Genomic DNA, 19,841 nt, shown 5'->3' with positions numbered 1-19,841 from the left:
CAAACTTGAAAACACATATATAATCTCTTTTCAGGACTATCAATATTTTTCAATAATTCTAACTTTGTTGTACATGTACATGTTTACTAAGAAATCGAAGACACAAATGTATTTATGAACGTTAACTTGAATTGAACGTTACTAAACTATAGTATTAAGGTAAACTTGTGCTTTTTCAAAGTCAATGATTTGAAAGGCCCTTTCACTGTTTCAGTATAATAAAACAAATGTGGCCCCTTAGAAGCAATTAATATTCCAAATCGACAACCTTGAAAGACTATTTCACTTCGGGATGTGACCGTCTGGTGTTGACAATTTTGGATATTCGCCTTTTCTACAGGCCATAATTGTATATGTATCAGTAGCAATCAGTATGCATCCTGTAATCTCTTTTTCATATTGTTGTCTCTTGTAATTCTTTGACTCATAAATTTATCTTGAAAACTTCTAAATTCAAACAGGATTCTCACTAATGATTTTGAAGGCGAATCCAGGGACTCATCATTTTTGACCATGTTGAGTCAAACAGTAAGAAGAAGATATTTTATTGCAATATGATTTACTATATTAGTCTCCATGGCCTAAGAGAGCAATGAAATGACATTAAATTTTGAGCACTTTAAAATGAGGATATCTGTGTTCAGTTAATACAAAATTTTACAATCTTGATGCATCTATCATGTCTATGGACTCACCAGTTTTAAAAATGGTGAGTTCAGACAGATTTTCATGAGTCCAAAGATCATGGACTCGCCGAAGTGAAAACCCTGAATTTTACATGATAAATATAACACATCCACAGTCCATATCTTAAAAAGTGTCCATGACATTTACTGAACAAATTTAATTCTTTTTAACCAATTAAACATTGTTAAAGTACTTGTCGCTTTATGTTCTGGGAATGATAAGGATAAGTAAGTAATGTCCTATTTGAATTAAAAAAAAAGTGCAGCATAAGTGTTTAACCCCCGTTCCCTAATGACCAATCACCATTTCCAAATGATCGGAATCATTTTTAGGTTGTTTTCAAAAGTATTCACCAAATCACTGCATTTAAAACATACTATTATTTATTATTATAAAGATTCATCCAATGTTGACAAATTGTTTCCATTTTGATGCACAAACAATAAAATTAATATTTAAAGTTGGTGAAAAATAGTCAGGATTTAATAAATTTTCTTTTGGTTTTTGAAAAATTTTCTTATTGCACAATGACAAATCTTCTATTTTTAAATGGCTTTCTAAATTTGAAACATTTTTTTAATTCAGTTGAGTAATTCTTTACCAATTTCCTATCAATTATTAACAAATTATAGTTGATTTTTTTAGAGCATTATAATCATGATAATATAAACCTGCAAATAAGGTTTAGAAATAAGATCCAGATGTAAACAAAATATATGAAATAATATAATATTTTATTGTTATAAGATTTAATATAATAGTTATATAAAACACATGTTGTGTTAGGCTCTGATCCTGTCCATAATGTTATAGTATGGTATTAGTTTTCTGTTTTGCTTTTTCCAATCATATTGTGTTGTAAAATGATGCCCTTTATGGGTTCTTGATTAGATTAATAAAATTCGTATCTTCTTACCTGCACATAAACATATGATTCTACAGGGGAGACATATCTCTGTGTCAACAATTTATTAATAGCTGTTAGTTGGTATTTTCAGAACATTACAATGATGAGTGTGCCCATTTATAATGACAAGTCAAAGAAAGAGGTGGAAGAGTATTGGTGTGTAGAAGGAAGTGATGATGAAAAATATGACCCATCAAAGTCTGGCAAAGGATTATGGGAACCAAGTGCAGAGGACATTCTGAAACTGTTTGAAAAACTTGAAAAAAATAAAATTTTAGATATCAAATGGAAATGTCCTGGAAGAAAACCACCTAATTCAGAAATTGAGAAGGATAGAAAAATAGTGGAAACAGAAGAAAAGGAAGAAGAAATCAGTATGGAAGAAGAGAAAAAGTATGGAATGTTGGAAAAAAACTATACAAAAGAATACAAAATATCATCAAATATCTCTAAACAACATAAATTAAACTTTGCGACTGATTAGTCGGGGTATTTTTCAAACATTTACCCGTTCAACAATGCAAAACACACTTGTATATCTGGAGTCAGTCATTACTCTTGTATTCATGTGCCAGAAACAAAAAAATTGCTCCATATATTCATCATGACAAAAGTTTGTGGAAAATTGATTAAAGCCATGCAAAATTTAAATTTTCTTTATACATAAACATAAGATTTTAAAGGTTTTCGTGTTCATTCAGAAAAGACGATCTTTTGAGAATTCTAACACTTCAAATTCTATTAAATTCTAACTTTATATTAACATAGTATTTTTTTAAACGCAACAGATTTGATTGACATGTTGTAAACTACATTTTACCTTATTTTACAGACCAGAGCAGCCAACAGAATTTGATTTTGATGATGATGAATTTGGTGACATGTCAAACCCAATCACTCCAAGACGTACACCAGGTTTGTAATTTGATAAGAGACAAACTAGTTCTTACACAATATAAAAAGAAGCTTACATGTTAATATCTGGTAATAAGAATTCAGGCTGCCGTTTCATAAAACGATCGTTAGCGTACGTTTGAACGTTAACCAAACGTAACGCTAAAATTCCGTTTCATAAAACAATCGTACTTTGCGATGGTCGTACATTGCGTGTGAATCGCGAACGCTATTAACGTGTGGTTAAACCTGTCGCAAAGCGATCGTTAAATAAAAGATGGTCGTCGCCTTGCATACTTTGGGGTACTTCTGACGCCAAATTTTTAGACGACAAAGGATTTTCGGGGAAGGATTGAAATCAGTGACAATATAAATGACACATATATCATATCTCGTTACCGTCTTGGTAGACAGGGCATATTTAAGTTTGCAGATACGCTTTTACCACGCCTTGAAAGGACGACTTTGGTAAATTTCTCAAACTTTGACCTCCTTTAGCACTGACTTTCGAGTAAAGTAAAAGATAATTTGCGTGCTATGTACTTACAATTCATATGTATAACAAGTTATTTCAACAGAACAATCAGAAATATCTCGACCAAACCATTTGTTTGTGATATATGAACAAAAACATTTAGACAAAAATTTTATTCTAATGTTTACTGTTGACGCTACTAAAAGGTGTCTTCTATCACGTCCGCGTTTTTAGTAGGGAGTGCTTGTTTGTCCAATTATAATAACTCCGGTTGAAATATAATATTTTTTTCTTTTTTGATTTCGAGGGCATTTGAAAATATCTAAATCTATCAGTAGATGTTAATTAAAAAAAAGCAGCACTCTTTCATGAAGATATGGGAAGGGTATATTTAAAAAAAAAAAAAACCTTGTCAGATATTTTGATACTGTGCGAGATTTAACATTAAGGTTCGTTGGATACCAATTTTCATCAAAAATCGGAACCCTTTCTCTCGCGATGTTATGCTGCTGTCAGCGTAAACGTGTACTTTTACTAAAAAAAAAAATCCATTTATCAGTAAACTACAGAATTAAAAAAAAATCTTAGATGTTATTTTTTGGTCTTCAAGATGACCTTCTGTCTAATTTCCATAACAATCCATGAAGGTTCATGAATTTGTCATGTCAAAAAATGTAATCCAAGACTTTCTGTAAATGTGAACTGTAATATTCAAAGTCCATTCATCAGAAATATACTATCATGTATAAATGAAAAAAAAATATTATATTTTCAAACATTTGCTTCAGACATTTTAAACAGTCATTCAAAAACTTCAGCAAAACTTAAACCCTAGACTGTATCTACTTGTTAATTGTAAAAAAAAAAAGTCTGTTTACCAGTAAAAAACGGAAAATGAAAAAAAATATTTTCAAACATTCACTCTGTCTTTTGGTCATAAACAACCTTCTGCATGTCCAATTTCATGAAATTATATGAAGGGCTGACAAAGTTACTGATGTATCAAACAAACTTTAACAAAAGACTGTACCTAAATGTTGAACCCGACGCCGACGACCTAATTCACGGTGGGTACGGTTGTTCTGCGACAGAACGTTCTGTGCTGGTGATTTGGTCCTGTCAGGTGCTGGTGGGTCCTGATTCTGTGCTGGTGGGTTTGTTTACATTGTATCAGAACGGCAATAAAACGACTGTTTTGTTGCTTAATTTTTCTCTGATGCGTCTTACGTACCATGCAAAGTATATTACAACAATATTATATTGCGATTCGCTCGTGTATGTAACAATGTTTTAGATTTTAACGAGAGAAATTTATGTATTACTGAACAATTATTACACCAGGGTTTTCGATATCACAAACTAGTCAAAACATTTACTAAATTTTATCATCGGTATAAAGACATCATTCGTAAATATAGCTCAACATGCAGACTTCTAATACGTTCAGGTATTTCACATCCAATTTTTTATGGAAATATTCTTTATAAAGCACAAAGGTGTCAGTATTCACCTCAGAAACTTACAAAACCTTTGAATAGACTTATTAAGAAGGGATATAATTACGATACTGTTGTCAAGTCATTAAAGATTGCATATTTTGGCGTTAATATTGAGTCACTGATAAGGTTTTTGCATCGGAACTAAACACATTTATTCTAAATACAGTTGTTGGCATGACACGGGTTATGTTCTTCTCATATATGTTATGATGGTATGATACTAAACCCCTAACGGGATGGATTGTGCCTGATGTTCATATGATGAAATCATAATCTTTCAGTCAGTTTAATTGAAGTCTGGAGCTGGCATGTCAGTTAACTGCTAGTAGTCGGTTGTTATTTATGTATTATTGTCATTTTTTTTATTTTCTTTGGTTACATCTTCTGACATCAGACTCGGACTTCTCTTGAACTGAATTTTAATGTGCGTATTGTTATGCGTTTACTTTTCTACATTGGTTAGAGGTATAGGGGGAGGGTTGAGATCTCACAAACATGTTTAACCCCGCCGCATTTTTGCGCCTGTTCCAAGTCAGGAGCCTCTGGCCTTTGTTAGTCTTGTATTATTTTAATTTTAGTTTCTTGTGTACAATTTGGAAATTAGTATGGCGTTCATTATCACTGGAATAGTATATATTTGTTTAGGGGCCAGCTGAAGGACGCCTCCGGGTGCGGGAATTTCTCGCTACATTGAAGACCTGTTGGTGACCCTCTGCTGTTGTTTTTTATTTGGTCGGGTTGTTGTCTCTTTGACACATTCTCCCCATTTCCATTCTCAATTTAATTATGGACCTTCTATTTCTGTAAACTTACCAAAATTATATCACATGAATTATCCCTCTACGCAAAGCTGTCTTTATCCATTTTTTGTTATTTTAAAAGACAAGCTTGATTTATGTTATCATCAATTGGTCAACGGCGGACGGCGTAAATAATCTTTAAAAATGTAATAGCTTAACAGATAACTGTAACGATACACTATTACAAAGTCCACAAGCGAATCATGTATTACTTTTTAGGCATTTGATTTTAAATAAGACAATACAATTATTTTGCCGTCTAAAAAATTCATCCGAAATATATTTGTATTATCTGATGAAAGTAATTACACGTTATAGTTCCCTGGATAGTTCATAATATCACATATACACGTATATACCTTCAAATTGCTGTTGTTTTTTCTTCAAAATCACGACTGGTCATACAGTCAAAAAAATCTGAAATCGCTTCTAGAATACAGTCAGTTCTAGACTGATCGTACAGTAATTTATTTTGGGATCCTCAAGGAAAACATATTTTTTATGGGAAATACGAATATTCTACTTAAATACGAAAAGAATATTGAAACAGTATATATTTACCTGTAAACTGATGCAAATATTTGCAATAAAAGATTATTTGCTTTGTACTACGAGAGCAAAATTGTCCATCGATTTCACTTTTTTCTACCAAGTTGATGTGATGCACACGTATATTTTATATTCTAATGCATGTTTTTGTTACAGTTACTCATATTTATGATGCTATATATACCTTGAAGATGTTCAAAGCACTTTGTAGATATAGGAGTAAACAAATGATGAGAAAAGTTACCGTAGGCAAAACCGTCCTGTTAGCCAGTTGGAAATCATCGCTTCGAAAATCGTGACTTCCGGATAGCGTACAGAATAGTATCTACACTGTGTAAATGGCAAAGTTTTTTCACAAAATAGTTTTGTCGTGTGGATTACGGTATAGAAAGCGGACTCTATGAGCATTTTTGTTTTATTTTTTCAGTTCTAGATTTTCTGAAAATGAGCATTTTTGTGTTACGCTTACCGGCTGAAATAGTTTAGAGGGTCATCTTTTTAATGGTTTACATATGAACCCATAAGAAAAAAAAAATGAAAAATCTCAACTGTTTTACCAAAACGTCAATGGAGATTACATTCTACGGAGGTTACATTTGTTCATTTATCTAAGATCATCTAACATAACTGAAGATAGAAGTGGTACTAAAATTGAATGCTGAGATCTTTTGGCTGGGGAATTTATTTCCCAAATTGTGTTTGTTTAGAATAGACCATTCAACGGAGATGTGACAATTTTCAACTTATCCAGGACTTGCATGAATATTATTCTTTTAGTTAAGTTAGAAACAATTTTAGTAAGTCTACCTTTTTGGAGAAACAATTATTAATATGGTTTTCTTGGATTAAGACTCTTACTCTTCGTCGTTTACAAGCATATTTTTCTCCAACGATAGAATGTGCGAAATCCTGGAATTCCCGTTCTAAAAATAAATAGCGATTGTATAGCGATCGAAAAATCTAACGATTCGTCAACGTATGCTTTATGAAACGCACGTAAACGTAATCGTTATGTAGTCGTTAGTTACACGCTAAAATCTACGTTAGTCGTTATTAGCGATTGCTTTATGAAACGGCAGCCAGTTGTGTTCCTGTCTTTCTCTGCAAGATCCAGTAAAGTTTTCTAAAACATACAATGAATTTTGATTTTAATTTATCTAGGGTATGCTTTGCCTTAAAATTATTCTAGATGCAGAGGTTTATCAGGGGCGTTCCAGTATATTTCAAAGAGGGGCATAGAATACAATCTTTCTCCGAGGGGAGCGAGGGGGGAAATTTTTTTGACCTTTTTTGGGCTGAAAATAAATAATTGTGAAATGCACTATTGTAACAGTTCCTGACTTGGAGCAAATATATTTTATAGTTAAACTATCAGAGTTCTCTCCAATAATTGTTTTTGGTATATTAAAATGATTGGATGGATCTTAACACCAGTAGACCAATAAAGAGAAATTCAGAATTTTAAGGTATAAGGCGTTACTTTTCATTTCAATAGTCCTAGCCTCCTAGGCCAGGATTTTATGAACTGGAGGTGTAATTCCGATAGCCCTGATAAAGGGTCCATGGGGAAGGTCAGAAGTTCCTGGATTTCAACAATTTAACATCAAGTTATGAAGTATAATAACAGACTCCATGATACAAATTCATGAAAAGTAGTCTGCCTTCGGATCTTTCAAATTATGTCCTGATTAACATCAATCTTTGGAAGAAGTTGTAAAAAGTTAAAAGGTTATATGAAATGGGCATGAACAATGAAAAATAAATCTTTAACGATAGCTTTTTCTGAACTTTTGATATATATTTAATACATGTAATATATATACCCGTTTTGTTAAAAAAATATTTTACACTGTTTTGGTCATTTGGAAAATGTTGTTTGTGCTGTATTTGGACCCCTTTACCAAGAAATTCATTTTGCATGCACATGTATAAAAATGCGCTTTTTATCCAACGCAATTATAGGTTTGAACTTTGTTTTCAATTTAGTAGATATAAAAAGATGTGTTATGAGTGCCAATGAGACAACTCTCCAACCAAGTCACAATTTATAAAAGTAAACCATTATAAGTCAAAGAACTGTTTTCAACAAGGAGCCTTGGCTCCCACCAAACAGCAAGCTATAAAGGGCCCCCAAAATTACTAGTGTACAACCATTCAAACGGGAAAACCAACCGTCTAATCTATATAAAAAACAAGAAACACTTATGACCACATCAACAAACAACAACTACTGAACATCAGATTCCTGACAGGTGCAAACAATTGCAGTGGGTTTAAACGTTTTAATGCTACCAAACATTCATTCACCCTTATCTGAAACAATAGTGTAACATTGTATTTATAATACCCCTTTCTAGATATTAGTCAAATCTGACCACTTCCAATGCGAGGCAAAAAAATCATTAATAACCCCATTTCAGACAATTTAGCTGAAAATGCAAACCCGTTTGTCAGAACATACCCTGTATAATATATATTGAGTATCCCTCTCATAGATGTAGAATGGTCATTGGGGAAGTGTTACACAAAACAACTATTTCCTGTATAGATTTTCTTACCATTTTGGTTGTTTAAAAAAAGTGTGTCTAAGTCACCCATTGGATGGGCCTGCCCCTGTTTATCTACTCAGAGTAAATTTTGAGGTGAAAACACAGCCATTTTAGCCAAAGGGTCCACATGAACCTTAAATCGTAATAATTAATCTTGCATTAATAAAATTAAATGCAACCAATAACTTCTGAATTTACAGTCATGGCAGTAGATGTGGGGGGATAGGACCTTTATCCGGGATCGGCTGTTTTTAAGCTCGTGATTTCGGGATTGACCCTTACGGGATCAGGGAATTATTTTTGGGGATTTCTGGATGCCTGGATTTACTTTATTTAATTTCGGGACCTCTGGATTTTGGGATCAAGACCCCTCCTATCCTCCCTCGTAGATGAATATCAAATTAATAATCACCATCACTTTGTTTATCACCCAAATTTTTGTAAAACCATATGATAGTACTGAAATCAAAATTTTAACAAGAATTCTTGATAATTTTTTGTCCAGCTTTAAATCTCACATCTCAGTACCCAAATTGTAATTAATGAAATTAGTTGACAGTCTGGAAAGTTCTGTTATCAACAGAAAAGTTAATATGGTCTGTTGTACTGTCCAATATATTCTTTTACGTATTGATGTTTGTGTCAAATCTAAGAGCAGAACACAGACTAAGGCCACATGACCAATGTGTCTTCAACACAGCAAGAATATCATACCTCTGGAGTAAGCCATCAACAGCTGACCGCTAAACAATATATAGTGTATACTTATTCAGCTATTAATAGACATCACACTAAAATATTTATATATAAGACTGAAATTTTCTATTTTTAGGAGGAAAGACCCCTAAGTCACAGAAGAAAGTTGCAACGATGGACAAAGTTCTTAAAAATATTATGATAGAAAGAAAACAAGCAGCATTACAAAAGGAAGCAAGAAAGTTAGCTAAATCTCCAAGAACACCTCAAGGGACACCAAGACCTAGACTTGGTACCCCTCCTGTAGCCTCAAATATTGGACAAAATCAACACAGAGGAACTCCCTTAAGACCACCTACAGTGTCTGAGGCTGCTCCTATAAGAAATCTGATGGTTTCTTCAGTTTCTGATACAAATCCAAATGGGCCACCGGAGACAAAAGATGCACAAACGCCAGGGAACATTTCTGCTGAAAATTTGTCAAAATTTGAACAAAAAACAGAAGATAAAGTCTCATGAAAGGAATTTTCTAATAGGAAAAATGATTTTTGAATGTAATCCATGCATGTTTTTTTCTTATTATTATGAGATTTGTGTCAAATGCATGCTACTAGTGAAAGTTGACACTTATACTGAAAACAATGAAACGCAATATCTTCGTCCTTTTTAGTTGTTGACATGGGGAGGAATGCTGTAATGAAAAAGGAAAAATCTGATAACTTGATGGAGGCGATGTTTTACAATAAAAACTAGTGACAGGATTCCAGAAATTTTATCATGTTTTAGAAATTGCCACAAATATATTCAAAGTATTATGGCAGTTTTTAAACATTTTTAACATGATGAATAGCTTGTACAGTCAGTGATGATAACATTTTTGTGATAGATGTTTTTTTTCTTCAGATTTGTAGGTTTTTTTTGGGGGTCATTAACAATTAGTTTTACATTTGTCATGCTGTTTGTCCATCATCTAAGGTTTAGGTATCTAATTGATTTAATCTCGTTCTGCGAAATTACTCAACAATAGTATGGTAGTTTTGAGAGGAATTTGAAAGTCTTTGCATACTGGAGTTATGGGTCTTATGAAAACTGGACTAAAATGAGATTCATGTCCATGAAATATGTTGTAAGTTCATATCTGATAATGAAAGTTAATATATAGATATTGGATACCAAAATTAACACTTTTTTGTTATTATTTGTTGTTTTTATTTTCACCTAAAACCCGGAGTTGTGAACAGATCTAGGAACTGCCCTGTTAACTCTTTAATTCTGTTTGTTCATATAATGATTATGTTGATAGTCCTAACTATAAAGCTTCCCTACAACTATCATATAAATTTAAAGTGATATGAAACCTCAAAATTAAAAAAGAATGATGCATATGTTGGTTTTTTTTATAACAAAATAGATAGTTTTCATTATTAAACTTATGTACTTATTCTTTTTTCTGAAGAAAATTCATTAATTTGTTCACATTTAGCATGTTTAGAAGAAGTTTACTGTTTTTAAATTGCATGCTTCCAGGAAGCAATTCGCCAACATATTTTTTGTATGCAAGAGACCTTAGTGCGACATATCTGGTGATCGCAATACCCATGGATCTGTCACTGAAATGAAATATTATGTGATTTTACATATAATACATGTGCTTAATATCCATGCTTGTTAGTTGATTGTTTACTATAAGGTGACGATTTGTAAACTACAGCTTCAAAACACAACAATTAATGAAAAAAATATACGAAATATTTGCTTAAGAAAATATAAAATCGTGCACAGAACACTTAGTCTATTGTTGAGCATTGGGATAGTGATCCGGCAGCGACGGCGTTAGCTAACTTCTTAAAAGGTTGTCCTAATGCTTATAGTATTTCCATGAACCAAATACAGTTCTATTGCTTTTACTATTAGAAAAAAATCAAAAACCCAAAAACTTAACATTGACCACTTCACCATGAAAATGAGGTCAAGGTCAGATTACACCAGCCAGTTGGACATGTACACCTTACAATCATTCCATACACCAAATGTAGTGGACCTATTGCATACAGTATAAGAAAACAGAAAACTAAACATTGATCAATGAACCATGAAAATGAGGTCAATGCATGTCAGATGAACCATGCCATGCAGACGTGAACAGCTTACAACAAATGTAGTTGACCTATTGCTTATAGTTCTAGAAAAACAGACAAAAACAACACTGAGCAATGAACCTTGAAAAAGACTTCACGGTCAAATAAAACCTGCGAGTCTGACATTTACATCATAAAATATTTCCATGAACCAAATACAGTTGTCCTAATGCTTATAGTATTAGAAAAAAAATCCAAAACTCAAAAACTTAACATTGACCACTTCACCATGAAAATGAGGTCAAGGTCAGATAACACCTGCCAGTTGGAAATGTACACCTTACAATCATTCCATACACCAAATGTAGTGGACCTATTGCATACAGTATAAGAAAAACAGACCAAAACACAAAAACTTAAATATAACCATTGAATCATGAAGGAATGAATTCATGGTCAAAATGACACCTGACAGTTGGACATGTTTACCTTACAATCATTCCATACATCAAATATACTAGACCTATTGCTTATAGTATTTGAGATATGGAACTTACCACCAAAAATTAACCTTCATTGATCCATAAAATGAAGTTGAGGTCAAGAGAAACTGTCTGACGTGCATGAGGACCTTGCAAGGTATGCACACACCAAATATAGTTATACTCCTAATAAGAGAGACATTAAAATTACAAAAACACTTTTAGTATTCACTGAACCATAAAAATGAGGTCAAGGACAATAAACATGTGACAGATGGAAACTTCGTAACATAAGGCATCTATATATAAGGTTACGAAGCATTCAGGTTTTCCACCTTCTAAAATATAAAGCTTTTAAGAATATAGTTGACCACGCCACTAGATCACTATCCCTATGTCGAGCTTTTTGCGACAAAAGTCACAGGCTCAACAAAAAACGAAGAGACAAGAAAAACTGTATAAAAATATAAGTGTCACTCAGTTTAGGTATGCAACTTTGTATTATTGAAATACTTGCTCAGTCTCGTTATTCCAAATACAATATTGATAATGCTGAAAGCAGTTCCTATTACCATTGGAGTGCGACACAGGTCCTGACACCGATTTAAACATGTTTAAGTGAAATGATGAAACAAGATTGCACACACTGAATTGTCTGGCCTGATTTACTAATCATGATTTAACTTTTATTGATAGTGTAATATGACGGTTTTTCTACAAGTATCGCAATCTTAACATAGTAAGTGGTTAATGTAAATAGAGTCAAGGTCAGATGTACCCTACCATACTGGCATGCACACCTTTCACTCATACTATTCATCAAATATAGTTGACTGGCTGCTTATGGTATCCGAGACAGACATCTATGAAAATTAACATTCATAAATGAACCATGAAAGTAAGGTCAAGGTAGGAAGAACCCTGTCAGACACGCATGTTCAATTTACAAATTACAATCATTTTATTCATGGAATATAGTGAACATATCCAAAGGCAGATTTAGAGGGAGAGTATAGGGTTCCTATATATTTGTTTGAAGAATTTTGTGGATTATATAGGGAAACACTGAGGTATGACTGGAGCGCCATTTGATCACTGATCCATGAAATAAGGAAGAGGTCAGGTGAACCCTGTCTGCTGGACAAGTAGACCTTTCAAGAATTCTGGATACCAAATAGAGTAAAAATATAAGTACAATAAATATACTCATGACAACAAAAATTCTAGTAGTTGAACCATAACAAGACGCTGTCACAACGACAGCAAACTGGATTTATTAATATTTATTTGTGTCCTGGCAATATCACAAGAACCATTACTGATGAATGGTAAAAGTGAAAATCGTCAATATCAAATTTGACCTCCATTTTGTCATCAGTATCAACATATTAAAATTTGAAAAGCTTAGATTGAATGGTTCATGAGTAAATGCAACAACGTGAATGGAAACGCCATTTTACAATCTTTCAAGAACCATAACGCCTGAACGGTAAAAGTCAAAATCGTCATTATTGAACTTGACCTCTATTTTGTCATCAGTAACAACATAAAAAAATTTCAAAAGCTTTGGTTGAATGGTTCATGAGAAAATGCACGGACACGACCGGAAACACCATTTTTCAATCTTTCAAGAACCATAACTCCTAAACGGTAAAAGTCAAAATCGTCATTATTGAACTTGACCTCCATTTTGTCATCAGTAACAACATATTAAAATTTGGGAAGCTTTGGTAGAACAGTGCATGTGTAAATGCATGGACACTACTGGAAACTCCATTTTTCAATCTTTCAAGAACCATAACTCCTGAACGGTAAAAGTCAAAATCGCCATTATTGAACTTGACCTTCATTTAGTTGTCAGTAACAACATATCAAAATTTTAAAAGCTTTGGTTGAACGGTTCATGAGTTAATGCTCGGACAACATTTGATTGCCGGCCGCCCGGCCGGCTGCCCGCCGTACATTCCCAAATCAATAACTGACATTTTTGTCACAAAAATCCGGTTAAAAATTAGATCAAGGACAATGAACATGCATATAATGGAAACATTGTGGCATAAAGTTTAAACATCCAGGCCTTGCGGTCATTAAAGTTAAGTCAGTTTTTTTTACAAGTATAAAGATTGTACAATGTATATAAAGTAAGTCATTTATATTTGAACATTTGCATTTTACTATCAAAAATACAGAAAGCAAGACATATCTCTGTGTCAACAGTTCAATCATAAAATTAACATATCCAAGTGCCATAACTTCTGTATAAATAGTTGATCCATGCTGATTTACAAATTTGTTCAAGATGTTGCAGAGTTATATATCAATTTCATTGGAATCCAAAAAAGACTGGAGCAGTAAAAATCTAACATTTCAATTGATATTTTATAGTGTGTCTTTCTATTTTGTGATGTTACATTCAGTTTAGGGTGAAGGTTAGTGCCTGTTAAAGCGTTTAAACCCGCTGCATTCTTTTGAACCTGTTCTAAGTCAGGAACATGTTGTTCAGTGGTTGTCTTTGTTGATGTGATTTATAAGTGTTTCTAATTTTTTATATAGATTAGACATTTAAGGGGGTAGACCTTGGTTCAGGGAGATAACTCTTAATTCAGTGATGCGTTTGTAAAAGTCAAATTTCATCAATGTATTGTAAGCATTTACCTGAAACAGATTGGAAATAATCTATGTAACATAGAAACTTAGAATATATTGATGAAAATGGTTGACACAAACGCAGATTGGAAATAATCTATGTAACATAGAAACTTAGAATATATTGATGAAAATGGTTGACACAAACGCAGATTGGAAATAATCTATGTAACATAGAAACTTAGAATATATTGATGAAAATGGTTGACATAAACGTACTGATGATTTTAAGAGTTATTTCCCTTAACCTAGGTCTACCTCCTTAATTTTCCTGTTTGAATGGTTTAACACTAGTAATTTTTGGTGCTCTTTATAGTTTGCTGTTCAGTGAGCCAATGCTCTAATTATGACATGGATGGAGAGTTGTCTCAGTGGAACTCATACCACATCTTCTGTAAATACCTACTAACATGATTTGACCATTGCATGTATTATTAAGAGGATGGACACCGATAGGTTAAATACAATCAGCATCATAAAGAAAAGAACAACACACACTGCTACCTAGTTTAAATTTTAATGATAAGTACAGCAAAAAAGTACAAAAATACACATTATAACAATATTAATGGTATTGGGTAAAAATTCTACGACAAAAACAATAACAGTAGTTATTTTTTTAATTTTCACACCATATAGCACAAGAATTAATATAAAGTTTCAACAAATATAAAAAGCACTTTAGAATATACCTGTATACAACATATCAATATTTTTTTTAACAACTTAACAAATTTTAGTACTTTATAACTATTTTCCCCATACTATATTATTTTGAACGTTACAAATCTATTTTGAATATCAATTATTTCATACATGAAGTACCATGTTTACATACAAATTTTGCCGCAGTGAAATAGAAAACTACCGTAATTGATAGATCTTGTAAGTGATTACATGTGCCAAATATTTTTAGTGATTTTATAGTTCTATTTAATATAGAAAAATCTATAATTAATGAATCATTTCACAATTGAATTGTTAATATGGTCAATATGTACTTGAGATTTTCTTTAATCTTTTAAAGAATGATTTATATATTCAAATGGAAATATACATCTGAAGAATTACAAAGACCAATAGGTAAAGTTCTTTTGAGCATGTATCCATAATCTTGAAAGTTATAAACTATAGTAATTCGGTAACTATGGTTAAACCTTGAACTTATTGTGTCAATTGTAGATTCCATCAAATCACATTGCTGTCTTTGTATCTAATAATTTTTCTTAGAGTCTGTACTTTCATTTTGTAAATATCTACAATTATATCTTAATATGTTTACTTCTATATCATTAGTATTAGTGTTTTTTTTAACTTAATGTACAATGACAATTCTTGTCATCCTCAATTTGTGTTGCATTGCAAAGACTATAATTTTAAAGATAACTAAAACAGAAGCTAGAACAGGTTAAGTTACAATTAAGGGGAGACTATCTATTAAATGTTCAAGCTCCATTTCAATATTTTTTCATTTATAATTTCTTAAATGTGGTACTTTAAAACAAGCACAAATTAATGTGAGATTCCTTATAAGTATGTATACATAATAAAGCATTCAATGCTATTTTACTTGTGATGAGGCCACATAAATACTTACAAATTAGTTTAAACATTTTTTATAACCAGACATTTATTACTTGAAAAAAATATGATGTTGTGGTCTCTTTTTTCACAAACCCAGCGAGTTATGATATTATGTGCAGCTGGTATATATAGTAAGACTCGAAATATGACTCTTAAATTTAAATAGATGATTAATTACAACATGAAAAGCCGATTTTATTTGTGGCCTCCAATTCTTGTCTTCTGTGTTTCTAAACAAATCTCTTAATCACAAAGTGAATTTAAACATCTTCTGTAAATTTTAGCAATCTGTCAGCATTTAATCAATTGGCACAAAAATATGACCATCTATTAAAGATTTTTTTTGTTGAATATATTTTATATAGTTTTAGTTTTTCTTGATTAGGTTCATGGTGTGTGACAAATCACATTAAAAATCTTTTTGAGTGTTTTTAACATCATCTGTATCAAATTATATTTAAGTACAATTATTCTAGTATCAGTTTTTATCCCTCATAAAAATTACTATTTGATATATAAGTAATTAGTATGCTCTACACTATATCTGAATTTTATATATTCATGATTTACTTACTACATGTTACATGCAAACTAAATCTTAACAACGATAGATAGTATACAATATATTACAAATTGTCAATAAGAGAATATATTTACTTCACATGACTGGAATGATTGAAAGATTAATGAAAAGCTGCGTCAAATCCAAATTCGTCTAAAGTTCAAAGGTTAAACACAACCAGAATGACTGTAAATTCATTTTAGTACAAGTGATTTGTTGTCGAAAAATCTTAAAATAGCTTGTTAATCAAGATTTTACTTTTTCAACATTTAATAGCAATAGTTTTGAAAAGAAGGAATTATGTGGTCTGCGAGATCAAAGTTCAAAGTTCACACTTCCAAATGGTCGCTGAGTTCAACACCATTTACAATATATCTAAACCCAAAGTTAGATCAGAACAGTCCATGATTTGGTTTGTTCAGAACAACATCCATTGATAAAATATATCGTCACACATCACCAGACAAATGTTTTATTTATTCATTGGTACATGATATCTGCCAGGATAAACAACAGTAAGCAAAACATAGTGTAAGTGTGAACACATATCTTATTGTTCTCATCTCGTCACCAAAGAACGCCGAAAAATTGTTACAATATTTGTTTTGTTAAATGTTTTTGCCCGTTAGTCCGCAATTTGATGATATTACATAAGAAAGCCAAATTTTTATTCATCTTTGGATGTGTCAAAGATTTTAAAGACATCCTTAATAGTGTAAGAAAGTCAATTTTAACCAAAATGCTAATTTATCTAAACAGTACTCAAAGTCTGAGGAACTTCTTCAAGATCTACAGATGCACTTCTAAACACTGGTCATGAACTGAACTGATCTAACCATAAAAGACAGCAACTGTCAACAATAATATTGTAAATGAAATACATATATTCATTTAATATTTATACAATTCTATCTATAGTAACATAAAAAATATTAATGACGAAGAAAAAAAACGTTGATCTTCTTCACGACATCATTATCTATTCTACCAGCATGTTACATGTACAAATTCAAGGTCATAATATAGGTCAATTAAAGGAAGAAAATGCTTACAAAACTGAGGTAAAATGAAAGGCTGGTATAAAAATAAACTTTAAGGGCACTAAAAGTAATAATTCTCAGATATACAGTTCTATCAAATTTAAATTATTCAAATTCATTTTTTCCCATTTTTGAAATTGTAAAATTGCAGTATTGCAGTCAGCTATCAGAATCTTTTAAGTATTGCTACAATGACAATTTACTGGCTTCATCAAATTTACATTATTTACTACAATGATGAGAATTTGGAAATTATTTTTAATATCAAAATTAAAAAAAAATAATAATGATAACAAATTGACAAAATGCCTCCTTTTATGAGAATTTTGGAAGTTAATTTCTAATATCAGATTTCAAAAAAAATAATAATAATGATTAAGATTTGATAAATGCCATCTGTTATGAGATTCTTAAACATGAAAATGCAAGGAATAAATTTAATAAATCTATTTGTACCAAAAGCTGATCAAAAGGAAAAATAATCATTATTTTTTCCTAGTAAAATAGCTCTCTAATATTCTCTGACGACACAAATTCAACCTGATTTCAAAATCGTCAATTACTATTTAAAAAAATTTCAAATTGTACTCTGCCAAAATGTTGAAATTAATAAACGGCTTCATTTTTTAAAGCAATAGATGTAGCAAAGATCATACTTAAAGTAAGAACTGTCGATCTTACAATAACAATGAAATGATTGACAATACGTCTATACAAAACCTAGCTGTCTTCGAGTTGAATAAATATTGCAATAATGAAATGAAAATGATTAATAATTTTAGAGTTGACAACTAATAAATGGAATGGAAATTTAAATAAAACTGAAATATAGATACACCTTGGTCAATGATACAAAAAAAAATGTGTAAGATTGTGCTGTGATTTTTTACATGGTCTTATATGAAACTGTGTTGTACTCAATATGCACTTTTGTACTGAAAATGGACACATCATTAATATCAACTAATTACAGCATTAATATTTTTTATTTCAATTGAATGAAAGAGCTGTTAAAACTATGCATCATAAATTCCAGATCATTAAATAAAATTAGTCGTAAATATCAAATTTGGATCTGTCCATTTACAAAACAAATATTTTTAAAAATCTAATGCATTCTGGGTAATATTTTCCAAAACACAACCACAACATTCTGATTGGCTAAAGACATCCAAAACAGTAAGAGGTTTGACCATCAGAACTAGCTGTAGACATTAAGATTCTGAAACAGAAAATTGTCCAGGTACTCAATACAAATGCCACAAGTTAAGTGTCAGAAAAAAAGAAAAACCTATTGAACAATTTTTTATAGGGCAGAATGATTATTAAGTATCGAAAACATCGTCATAATCCTTTTTTACAACATGAGCAATGTTTTATGATATGAATATGCTACAATATCATAAATAATATGAGTTGCGACTATCCAGGATACTGGTAATATAAACATAACTTCAAAAGATTTACAGTGTACATGTATATTACTATATGCTATACAAAGAGATATTGACAGAAATTTTACTATAAATTACATATCTACAATAAGCGATGATTCAATTTTCTAAACAGTTGGAATGAAAGATAAAATCTATTGAACAGATTTTGGAAGAACTTATCATTTTGTTTTTTTTCTCTGCTAACTAATAAATAAAATTAATTCAAGCATAATATAATGTAATACAAATCATAAGCATATCACTAAAAGAGTTTCCGTATCCTTAAAACATTCTGAAATTGACCTTATTGACATGATTTTTTTTTATCATAGGTAACAGTTTTCAAACCTCCAAACTTGAAGATCTTCCTACCGAAGATTAATGTTTGAATATATTTTGGGTATGACCTACATCTTCAAACTTTCAAAATAACCCAAAAATTAAAAGAAGCTAAAAGCTCCACAATGTTCCTTAGGGCTATTCCAGAAAAAAATGTAGGGGGGGGGGGGGGTTGGAAGGCACATTATATTAATAATACATGGGAGATGGGTATCAGAGCAACTTTTCACACTATAATGCACTATAAGTCTCAAGTACAATTGTCTGGGTGGCGGGTGCTGACAAAAAGTGCCTTCCAACCCCCCAACCCCCCAACCCCCCCATACATTTTTTTCTGGAATAGCCCTTAGATACATTGTCAGCAAAATAAATCCATTCATCATACAATACTTATAACCAACTTGGCTGCATATTTATACAATTTGTCAACGATCTTGGACATTTTTTATTTATCATAAAACAAAATCATTGTGTCTTTGATTTTTCATTTTTGACCAGGACACACAGTTTTTTAAGTCAAATAATGGTGGACATGGACAAATTTTCAACGAAGAGATTTGGATTGGAAATCGATAAAACTTGTCTTTTAGATACCTAGCTGGAAGTTGGTCTTAATTG

General features: G+C 31.6%; 1 protein-coding gene across 2 annotated transcripts; it reads left to right on the top strand.

Annotated features, from left to right (window-relative positions):
• Positions 1–59: 59 nt before the first annotated feature.
• LOC143076243 (PAXIP1-associated glutamate-rich protein 1-like) lies at positions 60–10,254 on the top strand. 2 transcript variants are annotated; one of them, XM_076251973.1, is made up of 4 exons: positions 60–159; positions 1,686–1,987; positions 2,427–2,509; positions 9,193–10,254. In XM_076251973.1, exons 2-4 carry the CDS (start codon positions 1,695–1,697, stop codon positions 9,573–9,575), a joined length of 759 nt encoding a protein of 252 aa, XP_076108088.1. In that variant the 5' UTR covers positions 60–159; positions 1,686–1,694; the 3' UTR covers positions 9,576–10,254. The 2 variants fall into 2 exon arrangements, with proteins under 2 accessions (XP_076108088.1, XP_076108087.1); XM_076251972.1 differs by lacking the exon at positions 60–159 and adding an exon at positions 499–528.
• The last annotated feature ends 9,587 nt before the right edge of the window (positions 10,255–19,841 follow it).

The sequence above is a fragment of the Mytilus galloprovincialis genome, chromosome 5 (genome assembly GCF_965363235.1).
Source record: "Mytilus galloprovincialis chromosome 5, xbMytGall1.hap1.1, whole genome shotgun sequence".
In the NCBI taxonomy this organism is placed as follows: domain Eukaryota; kingdom Metazoa; phylum Mollusca; class Bivalvia; order Mytilida; family Mytilidae; genus Mytilus; species Mytilus galloprovincialis.
Note: the sequence above shows the minus strand (reverse complement) of the source record. Positions and strands in the feature narration are given on the sequence as shown.